The 15238-nt window shown below is 44.3% G+C and overlaps 1 protein-coding gene across 5 annotated transcripts in view; it reads right to left on the reverse strand.

The window, feature by feature from the left end:
* LOC121270827 (paired box protein Pax-2) overlaps nt 1-15238 on the reverse strand; it is a 307118-nt gene that overhangs the window by 274396 nt on the left and 17484 nt on the right. For 4 of the 5 annotated variants that reach the window (XM_041176299.1, XM_041176298.1, XM_041176302.1 and 1 more), the window contains exon 5: nt 9345-9467. In XM_041176299.1, the coding sequence (XP_041032233.1) occupies nt 9345-9467 (123 nt within the window). Of the gene's footprint in view, nt 1-5433; nt 5440-9344; nt 9468-15238 lie in introns of all 5 variants that reach the window. The other variant, XM_041176303.1, reaches the window with a different exon arrangement.

Raw genomic sequence — 15238 nt, forward strand, 5'->3', positions numbered from 1 at the left:
GAAAGTGCAATTTCAAACCTCATCTTCCCACCCTCTGGGCATTAAATTGTCTCTTACACTGTTCAGCTCTGCTCTTTCCTGGCGAGATTCTCCATGCCAATTCTTAAGACCCTTTGGGGTAAAATGCTCTCCCTGATTTCCTTTATTACCTCAACCATGGCACCAAGCCGGACATTAACAGGTCTTAATCTGGAGTTGAGGAACATCCATCATTACTATCCACAGTCCAACCAGCTTGGCACAGTTGATTCACTCTTGTATTTGAATCAGAGTGTTGTGCATTTGAACCTCAAACCAAGGCTGTTGAATAGCTGAGATGGTCACCATAATAATGATCACAGCGCTTCAAGGAGTAATTGTTTAAAAAGTACTTTTGGCTGTCTGGTTTGAAAGATGCTCCATGCATATTCATTTAATCGAATAAAGTACAGTTTAAGGCCAGTTTGGAAGCCGGCAAGCAGGTTATAAATGACAAAGCAGCTCCCCATGTGCTTTTAACAAACTTGTCCAGTTAATACCTGAGCTGCGCAGGCCAGGAGGGTGGAGGTTCCATCCCCCGATCTCGGTTAGCTGTCTCAGGCTTCACAAATTGGACTCAGTCCCTTGGTTTAGCGAGAGTTAAAAAAAGAACTCAGCTAGGGTCCTCGGTTCTGATCACTGTAGCTGCAATTGAACATTGAATGGTGGCAGGATTGGGCTCAGCTGTAATGCACCCCGCGGTAGAAGAGCCTGTGATGTTCATTGCCAATGTGACTAATGGCCAATAGGGCAAGTCTGCCCAGTGCCGGCGCAATTGTGACCCAGCAAGGAGTCAATTCCTTCAGAAGAAAGGGTAAAAAAAAGGGAAGAAAAAAAGGAGTTTATCCCAACTGTGGCAGGAAGATTAGAATGATCAGTTCCCAGTAGGTCTGACAGAACTCTGTTTAATTACAGCAGCTTTCAATCTATTGTGGCTCAAAAAGGTTTGTTTTCTTTTTTAAAAAAAAGTGCTGATTTCCCAATAAAAAGGAGGAAGTGATTGGGCTGACTGTGAATGACTCCTGCAGTTTTAATGGAACCACACTGCATTCCTCACAACACGATCCTTTATGGGCACACAAAAACATGCTTTAATGAGAGGTGACTTAACAGACAGTGTGATTCATACAGTTTCTATAGTAACCTTTCTACCGTGCTGCCGGTTGTTTGGTCCTCTCACTAAACTTCAGAGTCATCTCAGGATTTTTGATTACCCCAAATTTCGAAATAAGCAGGATCACCCCCGCCCACCGGAAAAAAAAATAATCAAAACGATAATCGCTGGGGAACAGGTGGACAGATGTGGGAGAGGTCGACTCTGCTGATTAAACAGAGGTTCGAGTTAAAGCACAAAGTTTGTGCCAGTGCACAAAGACATATTGCTTTCAGTTAATGCTGACTGCCATGTCACAAGAACTGGTGTAGGGTTACCAAACCTCCAGGAGTGTCTTGGTGTTTCCAAGAATTGAAGATTAATCTCCCAGACACTCCCACGAGTAACCAGTGTGAAAGGAAAAAACACGGGGCATGAACAAAAACAGGGTCTTCCATCATATCCATAGTTATTTATCAGTGGTAAAATTAATAGAGACAGACAAGAAAGGGTGTCTGACTGGGAGGGACAGTCAGAGTTAAGAGATCACGCTTCCAACCAGAGTTGCTATCCCAAAACTGGTGGGAAGCCAACTTTCAAATTTTAATTGTTGTGCTTTTTTTATGTTGGTGAACAGCAGCCTCTCCCGTCAGCTTTTTTCTTTTTTGCTGGACTTGTATTTAACCAGGATTTGGCACTGGTGTGTGGGCTTCTGTGCTGGCCAGACACTGACTAGGAGAAAGGGCACAGCCAACTCTGAACCAGGGAGTTTGATTCTGATTGGACATATTCCTGGAGGTTTCATCACACGGCTCCTCTACATCAACCAACCCGCCCAGTCAAACAGCCCTTTCTTTCCCATCTCCACAATTCCTATAACAAATAAATAAAAGTGTTGAAAGAAAATGAGAAGAACACACCGTTGTTTGTCCTGCCCTAGTATTTTTCACTCTGAATCTTGAATTCCTAGAGACTGCAGAATAATCCTATTTTAAATCCAAGCAATCCCTGTATGACAGTCTCTTGCCGAATGGTAAACCTCACACTGAGGAGTTAACTGGGAAACTCAACAAGGCCACACACACAAAAAGTAATCTTCACTCTGCTGGTTATATAGTAACTCTGCATAATAAACCCTCACTCGGATTAGCAAACAGGAACTCCACACTGTTACACAGAGAGTAACCCTCACCTTGCTGAATAAACAAGATGTCTTTGTCGAAAGATTGTAATAAACTACAGAAACATGAGGAGGGATTGTGGCGGTTCATGTCCGCGAATTCCCCTCCAGGTTAACCCACACCTCCCCCCCCCCCCCCAACAACGCACAGCGAATGCTTCTTGAGGGTTTTTGAATGATAGGATGACACCTTTATGCTGGGACGGCTGCAAAGGAAATCCAGTCTTCAAAGGGTTAACTGATTCACGGAAACAAAACCTGTAAAGATGTTCCTTGTCCAGCCGCAACATTTACATGCTGTTTCACAAGCAGAGTTTCAGGAGAGTGGATTTATATTTATTATTAACAGGGGGTGAAATGTTTGAGTGTGAACATCTTAGAGTGTGTCTTTATTTATCTGTCGGTTCTTACAAGGGATAAAATTCGGCTTTGGCGGTGCTGCGAAGTATTGGGGGTGGGGGGGGGGAGTGGATCAGCCGTTCGTTATGCCGTCCATCCGAATTTCCCTTCAACTCTTGACAATGGAAACTGCACCGTGGCTGTGTGTGAATCCACCTGGTAGATCTTTGTACGCTGGTGTGACACGGACCATAAAGTATCGGCAGCCAACTTTACACCTCTCCCTCCCTCCCTCTAGTCTCACTCCCATTGGAAACAGGAAGAAAAATCAGGAGAGGTCTAAAGTGGGCTGTGCACTCACTCCCTCCCTCATCCCTCGCAGACAGGCAATATGTACCCCCAGTGTCTGAGCTAGAATGTTGAGCGTGGATGCATGTGTCAGTCGTCGTGTGTAAAGAAAAAAGTCAGCCTTTGTGAGCTAGCACTGTTTAAGTGAGCGTGCTTGCGACCATATTATAGTGAAATCTCTGAGTACGCAGGTTAATATTAGAAAGTGTGAATATGCGAGCCTAAGTAATTGTAAAAATTGTTAAGAGAAGCCACTTTCTAGATTTTAATTCGGCAGTTTATTAGCACATTGCTGATTTTCTCCCCTCCCTCCAGCCTGCTCACGTGTGTGTGAATCCAAAAGGTTGGGAGTATTGTAAACAAAAAAAATAACACGTGCATTTCTTTCCCCTGCAGCCATCTTGATACATTGGATTAAAGATGCACCGCGTGGGAGTGAAGTTATATTTACTGCTGGACACGAGATACACTGAGCGAGTTTTGTGGGGTTGCCAGACGCGTGTGCTGGTGGAACAGGCCACTTCTACCATGCCCCCCACCCCCCATTGTGAGAGCTGCTGGAGGGCCCTGCAAACTCGACCCCCATGTGCAACGTGTGTATATATACACACACACACGCACACACGTGCACGCACTCTTTTTCTTCAACAGGAATAACTGGATAAGGATTAGGGCAAGAATTCCGACTGGGATTTTGTTTGCTAACACCGCTCGTTTGGCGGGTCTATGTCTGCCCCCCCCACGCACACACATACAAATGCAGAGCCTTCCTTTACTTGATTGCTGGCAGTTTTAAAACCTCGGGTTTAATTTCCATTTGCTTGTAATTCTAGGCTTTTTTTATTACTAATTTTCTCAGTGTGATGTGAAAGTTCAGTAGCTTTGTAACCATAATAGCACTCAACCCTGCGCCGGCACCAGGCTTATATACAGTTCATTTGTTGTACTGTATGAATGTGTCGGAATTGATTGATTTTTGTATTTTTTTCTACTTATAATAATGTTTATTCAATAAAATTAAAATGGAGAGCTGTGCTGTGTGCAGCGAGTCTATAATCTGTAAGGCTCGAGGCGAAAAAAATCATTCCTTCTCCCCTCTCAGAAATGGAGTGAAAGCATCTAGCACATCAGTAGTGTTTTCTGCAGCTGACCTGGGTGGCTTGCTACATCATCTTGACATGTAATTATCCTAACTCTTCTTAATCATTTCACCCAAGATTAATTGTATAAGACAACAGTGACAAAAGTGTAGGTCAGGCCTTTGAGTGGAAGCCCCTCTTTCTGTTCAATACGTGCTTCATTGAATCAATTAATAAACTTCACTGAAAGAGAAGCAAGATTTTATTTTTTTCGGGGTTGGAAGGGGTGGGTGGTGGTGTGGGGTTGGATGGTCGGTTTTACGCACGGTTGGGTATGGGTTGGGGGAAGGGGGAAGAGGCCTGAATAGAATCTTCAGGGAATTCATTATAAATCTGCATAAGAAAGCTTTCGGATTTTTTTTTTGCTAGGTGTCTTTTGAATGTGCTCAGAGATTCTAATATTGCTGGAGCCACACAGCCAGTTATTTTAAATAGTAGAATGCCTCAGCTGTTCCTTTCAGTTCTGCGACCTCCCCCCCCACCCTTGTTTCACCCCCATTTAGTCCACCGCTCTACCCTCTGAGCTCATTTATTGCCCCACCTATTCCTTCAATGAGGTAGCGGTAGGCAGGCCTGGCTTTTGCCCTCTTTAATGTTTGGTGTTGGACTTTAGAAGCTTGTTTGCCCTCCGATTTACTCTACTCCTCTCCTAAGTGCACTGATTCTTTCTTATATAGGATTCCACAAGCACCCAGCCACTCACCTTACATCCTACCCTTCCCATCCCTGTTTACTGTTTGGTACCCCCCGGTATATGCTACCTAAGCCACCATTCTTTGTGGGTGAGTCTAAACAGTGAATGTCGGGCAAATTATCAACCATAGAAAGCACCAGGGCTAATTCTGTAATCACCCTCATCAAACATCCATGCTATATTTTCCAATAACGGAGGCATTAGATGTCAAATGGCAGGCAGAGCCTTGCTGACACTTTCTTCACCTTGGTCTAATGGTGCTGAGGTTCGTTAAGCTCTCATACCATCATCCTGACTCACATCAGAGACCAGTACTGAGACCTTCCTGGTCCCTGTGGGACTTAGTGACTCAATGGGCAGTCCATATGCCAACAGAGTCAAAGGTTCTCCTGGTTATCTATTTGGAAAGAAAAAGCTGATCCAACTGCAGCAGTTGTGGCTGACAATGCCCACATTAACTGTAACAGGATGATTCAGAAACTGAACTGGGGTTAACCATTTAAATACTGTGGCTACAAAAGCAGGTCAGAGGCTGGGAATTCTGCAGTGAGTAACTCACCTCCTGACTCTCCAAAGCCTGTCCACCATCTGCAAGGCACAAGTCAGAAGTGTGATGGAATACTCTCCACTTGCCTGGATGAGTGCAGCTCCAACAACACTCAAGATGCTTGACACCATCCAGGACAAAGCAGCCCATCCACCTTCATGACCTCTACCACCTAGAAGGACAAGGGCAACAGATGCATGGGAACACCACCACATGCAGGTTCCCTGCCAAGCCACTCACCATCCTGACTTGTAAATATATCACCATTTCTTCACTCTCACTGGCTCAAGTAAAATCCAAGAAATCCCCACTTTTATTGCTCATCCTTAATTGCCCTTGAGAAACTGAGTGGCTTACATGGCCATTTCAGAGGGTATTTAAGGGCCAACCACATTACTGTTGATCCAGAATCACATGTAGGCCAGACCAGGAAAAGACAGCAGATTTTCCTTCCTAAAGGGACATTGGTGAACTAGATGGGTTTTTAGGACAATCCTTTCATGGTCATCAGTAGACTTTTAATTCCAGACTTCTACAGAATTCAAATTCGAGTTTTTGCCATGGTGGGATTTGAACCCAGGTCCCCAAACCATTACCCTAGGTTTCTGGAATACTAGTCCTGTGACAATACTACATCACCACTGCCTCCCTCATGGGTCTACAAGGACTGTGATGGCTCAAGAAGGCAGCTCACTGCCACCTTCTCAAGGGCAGTTAGGGTTAGGCGATAAATACTGGCCAAGCCAGCAATGCCCACAACCCATGAAAGAATAAAATATAATTCCACAAAGCAAACCCATTTAGAATGGCAAAATACAGCATTAATTGTTAATAAGGTGGAAACAATGGATGCCAGCCCTGGGAAAACTTATGCTGATTGGAGGAATGATGAGTCTGGAACTTTTTATTCATTCAGGGATCAATGGCCAGGCCGGAATTTATTACCCTTCCCTAATTGCCCTTACTCAGAGGGCATTTAAGAGTCAACCACATTGCTGTGGGTTTGGAGTCACATGTAGGCCAGACCGGGTAAGGACAACAGATTTCCTTCCCTAAAGGGCATTGTGAACCAGATGGGCTTTACAACAATCAGCAATGGTTTTGGGGTCATTATTAGACTTGTAATTGCAGATTTTTATTGAATTCAAATTCCACCATTCGCTGTAGAAGGACATTCGAACCTGGGTCCCCAGAGCATTATCCTGGGTCTCTGGAATACTCTGGGTCAGTGGAATGCCACTGTTGGATAGGTGGTGTCATAGTGATATTGTCACTGGACTAGTATTCCAGAGACCCAGGGTAATGCTCTGGGGATCTGTGTTTGAATCTCACTATGGTGGGTGGTGAAATTTAAATTCAATAACAATCTGGAATTAAAAGTCTGATGGTGACCATGAAACTATTGCTGATTTCCATTAAAGAAAATATCTGGTTCACTAATGTCCTTCAGGGAAGGAAATCTGCCATCCTTACCTGCTCTGGCTCCAGCAATGTGATTGACTCTTAAAAATGCTCTCTGCAAAAGAGCAATGCCCACATCCCATGAACGAGTAAAAAAACATGAGTCTATTGATAATACCACTATGTCGCCACCTCCCTGTCAAGCCAACAACAAAAACTTGCATTTATATAGCATTTTAATATAATAAACATCCCAAGGTGCTTCAACTGAGTGTTATCAAACAAGATTTGACACCTGGTATAATAAGGAAATAGTAAGAGTATTGCCCATAAACTTGGTCAAATAGGTAGGTTTTATTGAGGAGAGAAGGATTTTCATTTAGTCTTTAATGGGATGTGGACAGCACTGGCAAGGCCAATATTTGTTGCCTATCCTGAACTGCCCTCAAGACGGTGGTGGTGAGCTGCCTTCCTGAACCACTGCCGTCCATGTGATGTAGGTACACCCACCGTGCTGTTAGGAAGGATGAGTTAGGAAAGATAAAGAAGCAGAGAGGTTTAGGGAGGGAATTCCAGAGCTTAGAGCCTCAGCTGCTGAAGGCATGGCTACCAATGGAAGGTCAATGGAACTCAGGGATGTGCAGAATTGTTGGAATGCCAGTTCTCAGGGGGTTGTGGGTCTGGGGGAGGCTACAAGAGATAAGGGAGGAGCGAGTCTATGGAGCAATTTGAAAACAAGCTTAAAAGCTTAAAATCGAGATTGCTGCCGAACTGGGAAGTACCAGACCACAAGTAAGACATCCTTCTCTGAGACAGTCAAGCCACCTAAAATACTTTGGCATCTGACATATATCAGCACTGTCACAAACAAGATTGTGCAATGTTCTGAAACTACAATGAACTGCTAGACCATACAGAATTACACTATAATCATGCTGCCACACCTATTTCTTATATATTGCATAAACCTCATCTGGCAATGGAGAGAATTCAAAACAGGACAGCACTTTAATACAATACTTCATTTTATGTAACAAGGATACTGATAGCATTTCATAAAAATAGAAATTATTGCTTCTGAAAGCATTCCTTAGGTGCTTTTGGATACACATAGTAAATAACAAGAGTTACCAGACAATCATCGACGGGTTGAGAAAATGAGTGGACAGCTGCACGGGTATTCGAAAAAACATGCAGACAGGTTTTCTCTACGCAACATCATACAACCTACTAATTTAATGCATTTTCCTCAGGATGCACAGCTACAAACTCCCTTAGCTCTATAAATCATTTCCTCTTCTTACAATCAAACGTCATTTTAAAATCCAAGCTCGGTGCCGGCTGATTCCTATTTCTAGACTTCATGTGTCTCGTCTCCCATTCCTTTCAGTTTTGTTGGTGGCCCTTGGCCTTCACCCGTGTTTCTCAATAAAAAGTAACGGAGGGAACTTAACCCGCCACAACCTATAGTCAGCTCTCTGCGGCACATCATTTTCTGGAACCGTGAGATGTTCTTAGCCCTGAGGCTAAAGGAGGGCATTTTGAGATGACAAGATGTGTGGAACACCAGCAGTTCACAAGGTACATCAATTTTCCAAAATTGCACTCTTTTATCTCCTCCTGCCCTAAAGGCGCTGACTTGTGTTCAAGCAGTTGGTTTAGCTGGCACTGAATACCCTGCAGTACCTCACTCGACTGCCCATTCTTTGTGTGCAAGCCTTGGCAGTAAGTGTCAGCAGGCTACCAGGCACAGGCAAGACCAGGGCCAAGTCTGATCATGTCCCCCCAAGACCCAACTCCATTAGGAATCTTTGGAAGATGAACAGGAGCAGGTTAATTCTGCCCCTCCATCACCCAGGGAGGCAACAAGTTCTATTGTCAATAACTTTGTGTCATTCCTGAAACTAGTGAAAGACTGGCATAAAAATACATCACGTAACCTGTGTTTCTTTGTTTTGACATTCACATTTAAGAAGTTAAGTTGAAATCCCTTTTGCAATTTCCACTGAGAAAGGTTGCACAACAGTTGACACAAATCCTCCAGCACCCAAGGTGTTAACACCACTTAACAATTCCTTTACTCTCTCTCTCTCTCTCTCTCTAAGCAGAGATCACACCAGCCAAGCAGATTGGTCTCCTCACAAGGCAGGAGATACACTTAACTCCTGCATGACTGTAACAAGGCAATCTTCCCACACAAAGCATCTACATGGGTCACCAACAGAAAGCATTCAATTTTTTAAATGGGCGAGTTGCCACTGTCAGCCTACACTGAAAGGGCAGACGGAGGCATGAGCCTGTAATTTCCATCACAAGAACTAGAGGCCCCTGCACTGAACTCCAGCCATGCAGCCTTAATGATTAACACCCCTTAACCGATCACATTACCACAAACCCAAATGCAGAACCGAATTCTATGATAAACATTAAACCCCATCTGCATACTCGCTGTAGCCAACAGCCCAAACCCAATGTAAACCAGAAGATGATTAGAGAGCAGATGGGTAGCACGCGGTCACTGTGCCAGAAACACTAGCTGCCCTACAGGTGACAGTACAAAAAGCTGGATCATGTTTCTCTCTTACCTTCATCGCGTTTCCTCTTGGCTTCGCCATTCGATCGTGGAATGCCCAGGATCCCGTTGATGGAGTAGGATCCCACGGGATCGTTGGATGCTGAGGATACAGGCGGAGAGTTTGTGCTGGGGACTGAAAGAAATCAATTATTTTTTTTAAAGTTGCTTTTTCACAGCACACTCAACAGTTTAACCTGTTACTCTCTACAGGCTGATTTGGCAAAGCCAGCTGAGCATATAATGGTTATTAACGAGAATGAACAACGTTCTTTAACACTCATAAACCAAGAGGCTAATCAGCATGGAGTACAACCAAGTATAATTCACCTATTGCCAAGTGGGTAGATGTATTTCCTGATTCAGTAAGAAGACAAGCAGGCCAGGAGGTTTCAGATTCCACTCACTATCTGTGCGAGTTAACTGCTGGTTAGCCGGGCAGTGTCCAGGGGCTTCAGCTGTTCTCAGTGTTGCTGAGTTAGGGAGGGAGACAGCAAAAATCAGCCAGGTCACCCACCCCTGATTGCTATCGTGTGATCTCTACTGGAAATTGCATGTAATGTGAATGCTGCAGGAGCATAGAATTGGATTTGTATCCAGGATAATGAAGCAGTCTATACCTGCAGTGAGACCTGGAGAACATTAAGGCTTGGTAAGTGCAACATTTGCATCACTGAAGTGCCAGCCAATGACCATCTCCAACAAGAGAGACTCTAACCTCCTCCCCTTGATATTCAATGGCATTACCATTGTTGAATTCTCCATCATTATCATCCGGGGGGGTCACAATTGACCAAAAACTGAACCAGACTAGCCATATGAAAACTACAGGTACAAGTGCAAAGGTCAGAGGCTGGGAATTCTGCAGCATGTAACTCACTTCCTGACTCCCCAAAACTTTTCCACCATCTACAAGGCACAAGTCAGGAGTGTGATGGAATACTCCCCACTTGCCTGGATGAATGCAGCTCCAACAACACTCAAGAAACTCAACACCATCCAGGACAAAGCAGCCCACTGGATTGGCACCCCATCCACCACCTTAAACATTTAATCCCTCCACCATCAGTGTAATATGTCTGCAGTGTGCACCATATACAAGATGCACTGCAGCAAGAATCCAAGGCTTCTTTGACAGCACCCCCCAAACCCACAACCTCTACATCCTTGAAGGACTAAGGGAAGCAAGTGCATGGGAACACCACCACCTGCACGTTACCCTCCCAGTCACACAACTTACTAACTTAAAACTATATTGCCATTCCTTCATCCTCACTGTTCCATTAAAATACTGGAATACCCTTCCTAACAGCACTCTATGTACCTACACCACATGGACTGCAACAGTTCAACAGGTGACTCACCACTGCCTTCTCAAGGGAAAATAGGGATGGGCAAAAAATGCTGGCCTAGCCAGAGATGCCCACATCCTGTGAACGATTAAAACAAAATCAGCTGTGATACCTTCCAGGGACGAATAGCTGGCCAATACTCACTGTCAAGGCTCAGACGTGAATAAAGGCCACTCGAGTAATGTATTGGAGGGCAGCTGGTTCCCCATAGCTCTGCAGCCCACTGAGAGGAAACATCTGATGGGAATGGGGAGACAAAATTGGGAAAATGAAAAGTTGTAATTAAAAAGGAAGTGTCTAATCTCAGACTGTACATTGACTCTCTGACAATAAAACTTTAAAAAAATATAATTAATATACTCAATAAAGGGTTTGGGTCAAATTGTATATTATTGTGTTTCAGAGGGACAACAGGTTTTACCCTATATAGTGACCCATATAAGGACATTAAAAGCTGCAGAATTCACTCATGGAGACTGCCTATGTTCGTGGGTTAAGGAATTTTCACCTTAACACTCGATGATTACAGTGGCAGGGGCAATGAAAGTCCCCCAGTAAATGGACCTTTTAGCCACATGTTTGAGTTTAAGCAATGAATGCCAACCTCACTGCTTTTTTTTTTTAACCCCCTCCCCCCCCACCATCCCAATGTGCTCCCACCTGATGCACCAACAAATATGTCATCGGCCAGAGGTTAAATCTGGGGTCTCGCGATCTGGATGCCTCAATCTCCCACTGGCTATCCAAACACCATGGATCAAGCATTTGGCTGTGATGAATTGATGACCAATATTCACTGTCAAGCCTCAAGCATTTTAATTCAAAAGCAGGCTCACCTCACTTCCACAAGGTGACAGGGTGTTGCAGATACCTGTGAAAGTGTGGCCCAGCATTATTAACCAGTGTCTCAGGGAAGGAGGGACTCAGCGAGGGGAAGGTGGCAAGCAGGAGAAAACTGGAGGGTGAGTGGCCTCCTTTAGCAGGTAATGCACTGAAACTTGCAGCGAGTAACTTTGATTCTTTTTTAGCGCCCTCACATATTGGTTCAGTGAAAGGTGCTCCAGCCAGCACTAACATTGATTTAAGTTTCAAATGCGTGTTTTTTTTTCTGGTTTAAGGTTAGAGCGCAACCACGCTCAGTGCCCCAAATGTATGACATGGAGTTGAGCAAAAAAATGTTTTAATTAACAACTGTTAATTAATAGGTAACAATTAACATGATCATAACTGGAGAATGGTGGTAAGGGTGTCCATGCAATTGGGTCATATCACTGAGTGGGTTGAACAACACATGGTATTGGTGCATTGCCAGCCCCGTCCTCTCTCTGTGCCCATCTATCAGCAGATATGGTCCTTCTAAGGTATCATTGGCTGACTCCTACGTCTGAGGTCCTTCAACAGTCACTCACTGTCGACACGTCTTGCTGGCACCTCCCTGGGAGCAGGAGAAGCTGACTGGAGTGGGTGACAGCACCAGAACCACCCATAAGACAGCCATTTGTTTTACTCTTTGTTCCTCCAGACACGGGACAAAGCTGGCAAGGCAGCTGGTGCCCTGTGCCTCCTGAGACAAGACCACAATGTAATAGGATGTCAGTGTACGCCCGGTCACTTTCCGTGTGGCTGATTGTTCCTGAGCTGCCGCTGACCCCCCCTCCCCCTGCTGACCCTCCCGAACTGAACCCCCACCCCCCCTCCCCCCGCTAACCCCCCCCCCGAACTGAACCCCCACGCCCCCCTCCCCCCGCTGACCGCCCCCCCCCCCCAAACTGAACCCCCACCCCCCCCTTCCCCCCGCTGACCCCCCCGAACTGAATGTTGCCAAGTGCACGTTGAGGCCACTGACTGGCCCCATTGGACTTGGTCAACTTAAAAACATGTCACACAAAACAGAGGTCAGAAGTGAATAAAAGCAAAATACTGCAGATGCTGGTGATCTGAAACAAAAACAAAAAGTGCTGGAAAAGCTCAGCAGGTCTAGCAGCATCTGTGGAGACAGAAACCGAGTTAACATTTCGAGGCCAAAATGACTCTTCTTTGGAATGGAACAGCTCTGAAGAAATGTCATATTGGGCTCGAAGTGTTAACTCTGTTTTTCTCTGTCCAGAGAGGTTATAAGTGACTGGTTATAGTATCAGCAGGTAAGCACATGCAAATGGTATTGCTCTATCACAGTGAGTGTGTTAATGCTTTGGCTAAAACAGCAGACATAGTCATTTGGCATATGATAAATTTGTGCTCTGTGGTTTTATACATGTTTGTATAATATGCATATGTGTGTGTATATCTATTTGTGTGTAACCCATATTTTTTATGTATATACATATCTTGCATTGTACAATATGACTAGTAACAGTAGTGTGACTGACAGGTGAGACAATCAGCCTCCTGTCTTCAATTTCAGGCTGCTGTTCTCCAGTATTGTTCAAGTGGTTCTGTGTGATCTCGCCATTAGTAACTGCTTCATTTTGTGGGAGTGTATGTATGGCATCTCACCATGTTATCACTGTAAAATTACACCAATTACCCCAGCCAAGGTAATCTACAAGTCTTCCCATAGGAGCACTGTCTATGAAAACAAGTGCATAGCAATTGAACCCCAGCTTTAACTTCTGCAGGTTCTCGCTATGTTCATCAAGAATGGCTCCCTATCCAGACCGTTAACTCCCACAGTTGTTGGCAGTGTTGACCTTGAAAATTCCTCAATGTGCAAGCATCCCTCAAAGACCTACTGGGTAAAAGCATTAACTAATGTAATGCTGAGCTATACAGACCCAGTCTCAGCTTTGAATACTGGCCTGTCCTGGGTTAATGAATCTCAGACAAGGCAGGGTAGGGGGCCCACTATCTATCCTCTCATTCTTTTGTTGGAAAGAGGAAAAGCTAAGCCAGGGTTTCTCCTCCTGATCACTAACCCCTGCCGCATTTTTAGACATCGGGTTGGCTCAGCTGCGATGGCCTCCATAGTTGGATAGGCTGTTACCACAGTGTGTAGACTCATATTTGAGGAATGGGTAACTATGTCGCGTAACTACAGCTTCCGCACCAGCCGAGCCTCAGCCCAGCCACAGGCAATAACTTCAGGGCAGAAACAAGGGAATTGCATGGGCTTGGGGAAAGGTTTTGGAATTAATAACCTTCCTATGTCAAAGGGATAATTCAACGGTTAAACCAGGGCATTAGCTGCCACCCTCCTAGTACTCGCCAAGAATTACATGATAGCAGAGAGCTAATTTTTGCAGCCCCTAGCCCTGTTGATCTAAAATCCTTTCCTCGAACAGATGGCTGCTATTAACATTGAAATATGGTAGTCTTAATGACTGGTTTAATAAACCCCAAATATAGATTATTTGACTGAATTATTACAGCCAAATCCAGGGATAATCTACTTTTTAAAAAAAAAATTAAGAGACATGTGGTCACTCTTTGAGATCTGGGTGTCTCACCTCTGGGATATTTCATTCATATGCAGTTCAGGAAGAATGGGTTTAAATCTAATCACTGTACAAAATGAACCCTGCATCCTGGTCACTGCGAATACACAATAGTAACCTCCCAGAAATTGGCAAGTTCACAGAAGAGGTCACAAGGACAGTGGGGGTGGGAAATGGAAAATGCCCCACTGGTACAGAAAATGCTGCTGACAGCCTGGCACACCGAGAAACACTCTCACCTCCTGGTTGGAGTGGGCTGGGCACAAGACCCACTCCAAAACTTGAGCACAAGCACCAGTAATATCCACGGGAACTCTCCCAATCACCCACATGAACTTCGCCTGACAATCAGCAGAGCTGCTAGAGAAATAGTGTCAACAGCTGGTTACACCAACCCTATGGGTTTCAGTGTGTGAATGGCAAAGCCCCCGCAGAAATTCTATCCCGTTGTCCAAACTGATGTTCCTGTGCAGTGCAGAGGAAGTGCTGCATTGTCAAAAGTGCTGTCCTTTGGCTGAGACACTAAACTGAGACCCTGAATACTATTTAAGATACTACAGCAGTATTTGAGGAGGCCCGAGCTAATGTTTTACATTAAACTGATTATTCATCTCATTGCTGTTCGTCAAAGCTTCTGTATGCAAAATGGCTCCACATTCACTTTTGTTGCTATGGAAGTTCAAAGTAAATGTGAAGTGCTTTGATATGTTGTTATAGGAAGACAAGTCTCTGTTATCTCGATCAGCACAAGACAATAGAAGGTTGAACTGAACTATAGAGAGGTGAAAACATAATGGCTGGCTTTTTAAAAAGTAAAAAAAGCCATGCAGTATTCACAGGGTTAAATGTAATTGTATATATTTATGTATTTAAGAGTTAAGAGCATTTTTACAAAGGATATGTTATGTTGTGCAGATGGGTATATTAAAGCTTATTGTGGAACATTTCACATTGATGGCTCTTGCTAAGTTCCCTGGCCTGTGTCTATAGCTTTTAAAAATATATCACACATTTTCATGTCAAAGATTTAATGTGTGTAGAGGGTGATAGAATGACACAACACATGATACAATTCAACCTCTTTGAAAGGGTTATCTAATTAGCACCATGCACCTATTTTT

The sequence above is a fragment of the Carcharodon carcharias genome, chromosome 28 (genome assembly GCF_017639515.1).
Source record: "Carcharodon carcharias isolate sCarCar2 chromosome 28, sCarCar2.pri, whole genome shotgun sequence".
Lineage (NCBI taxonomy): Eukaryota > Metazoa > Chordata > Chondrichthyes > Lamniformes > Lamnidae > Carcharodon > Carcharodon carcharias.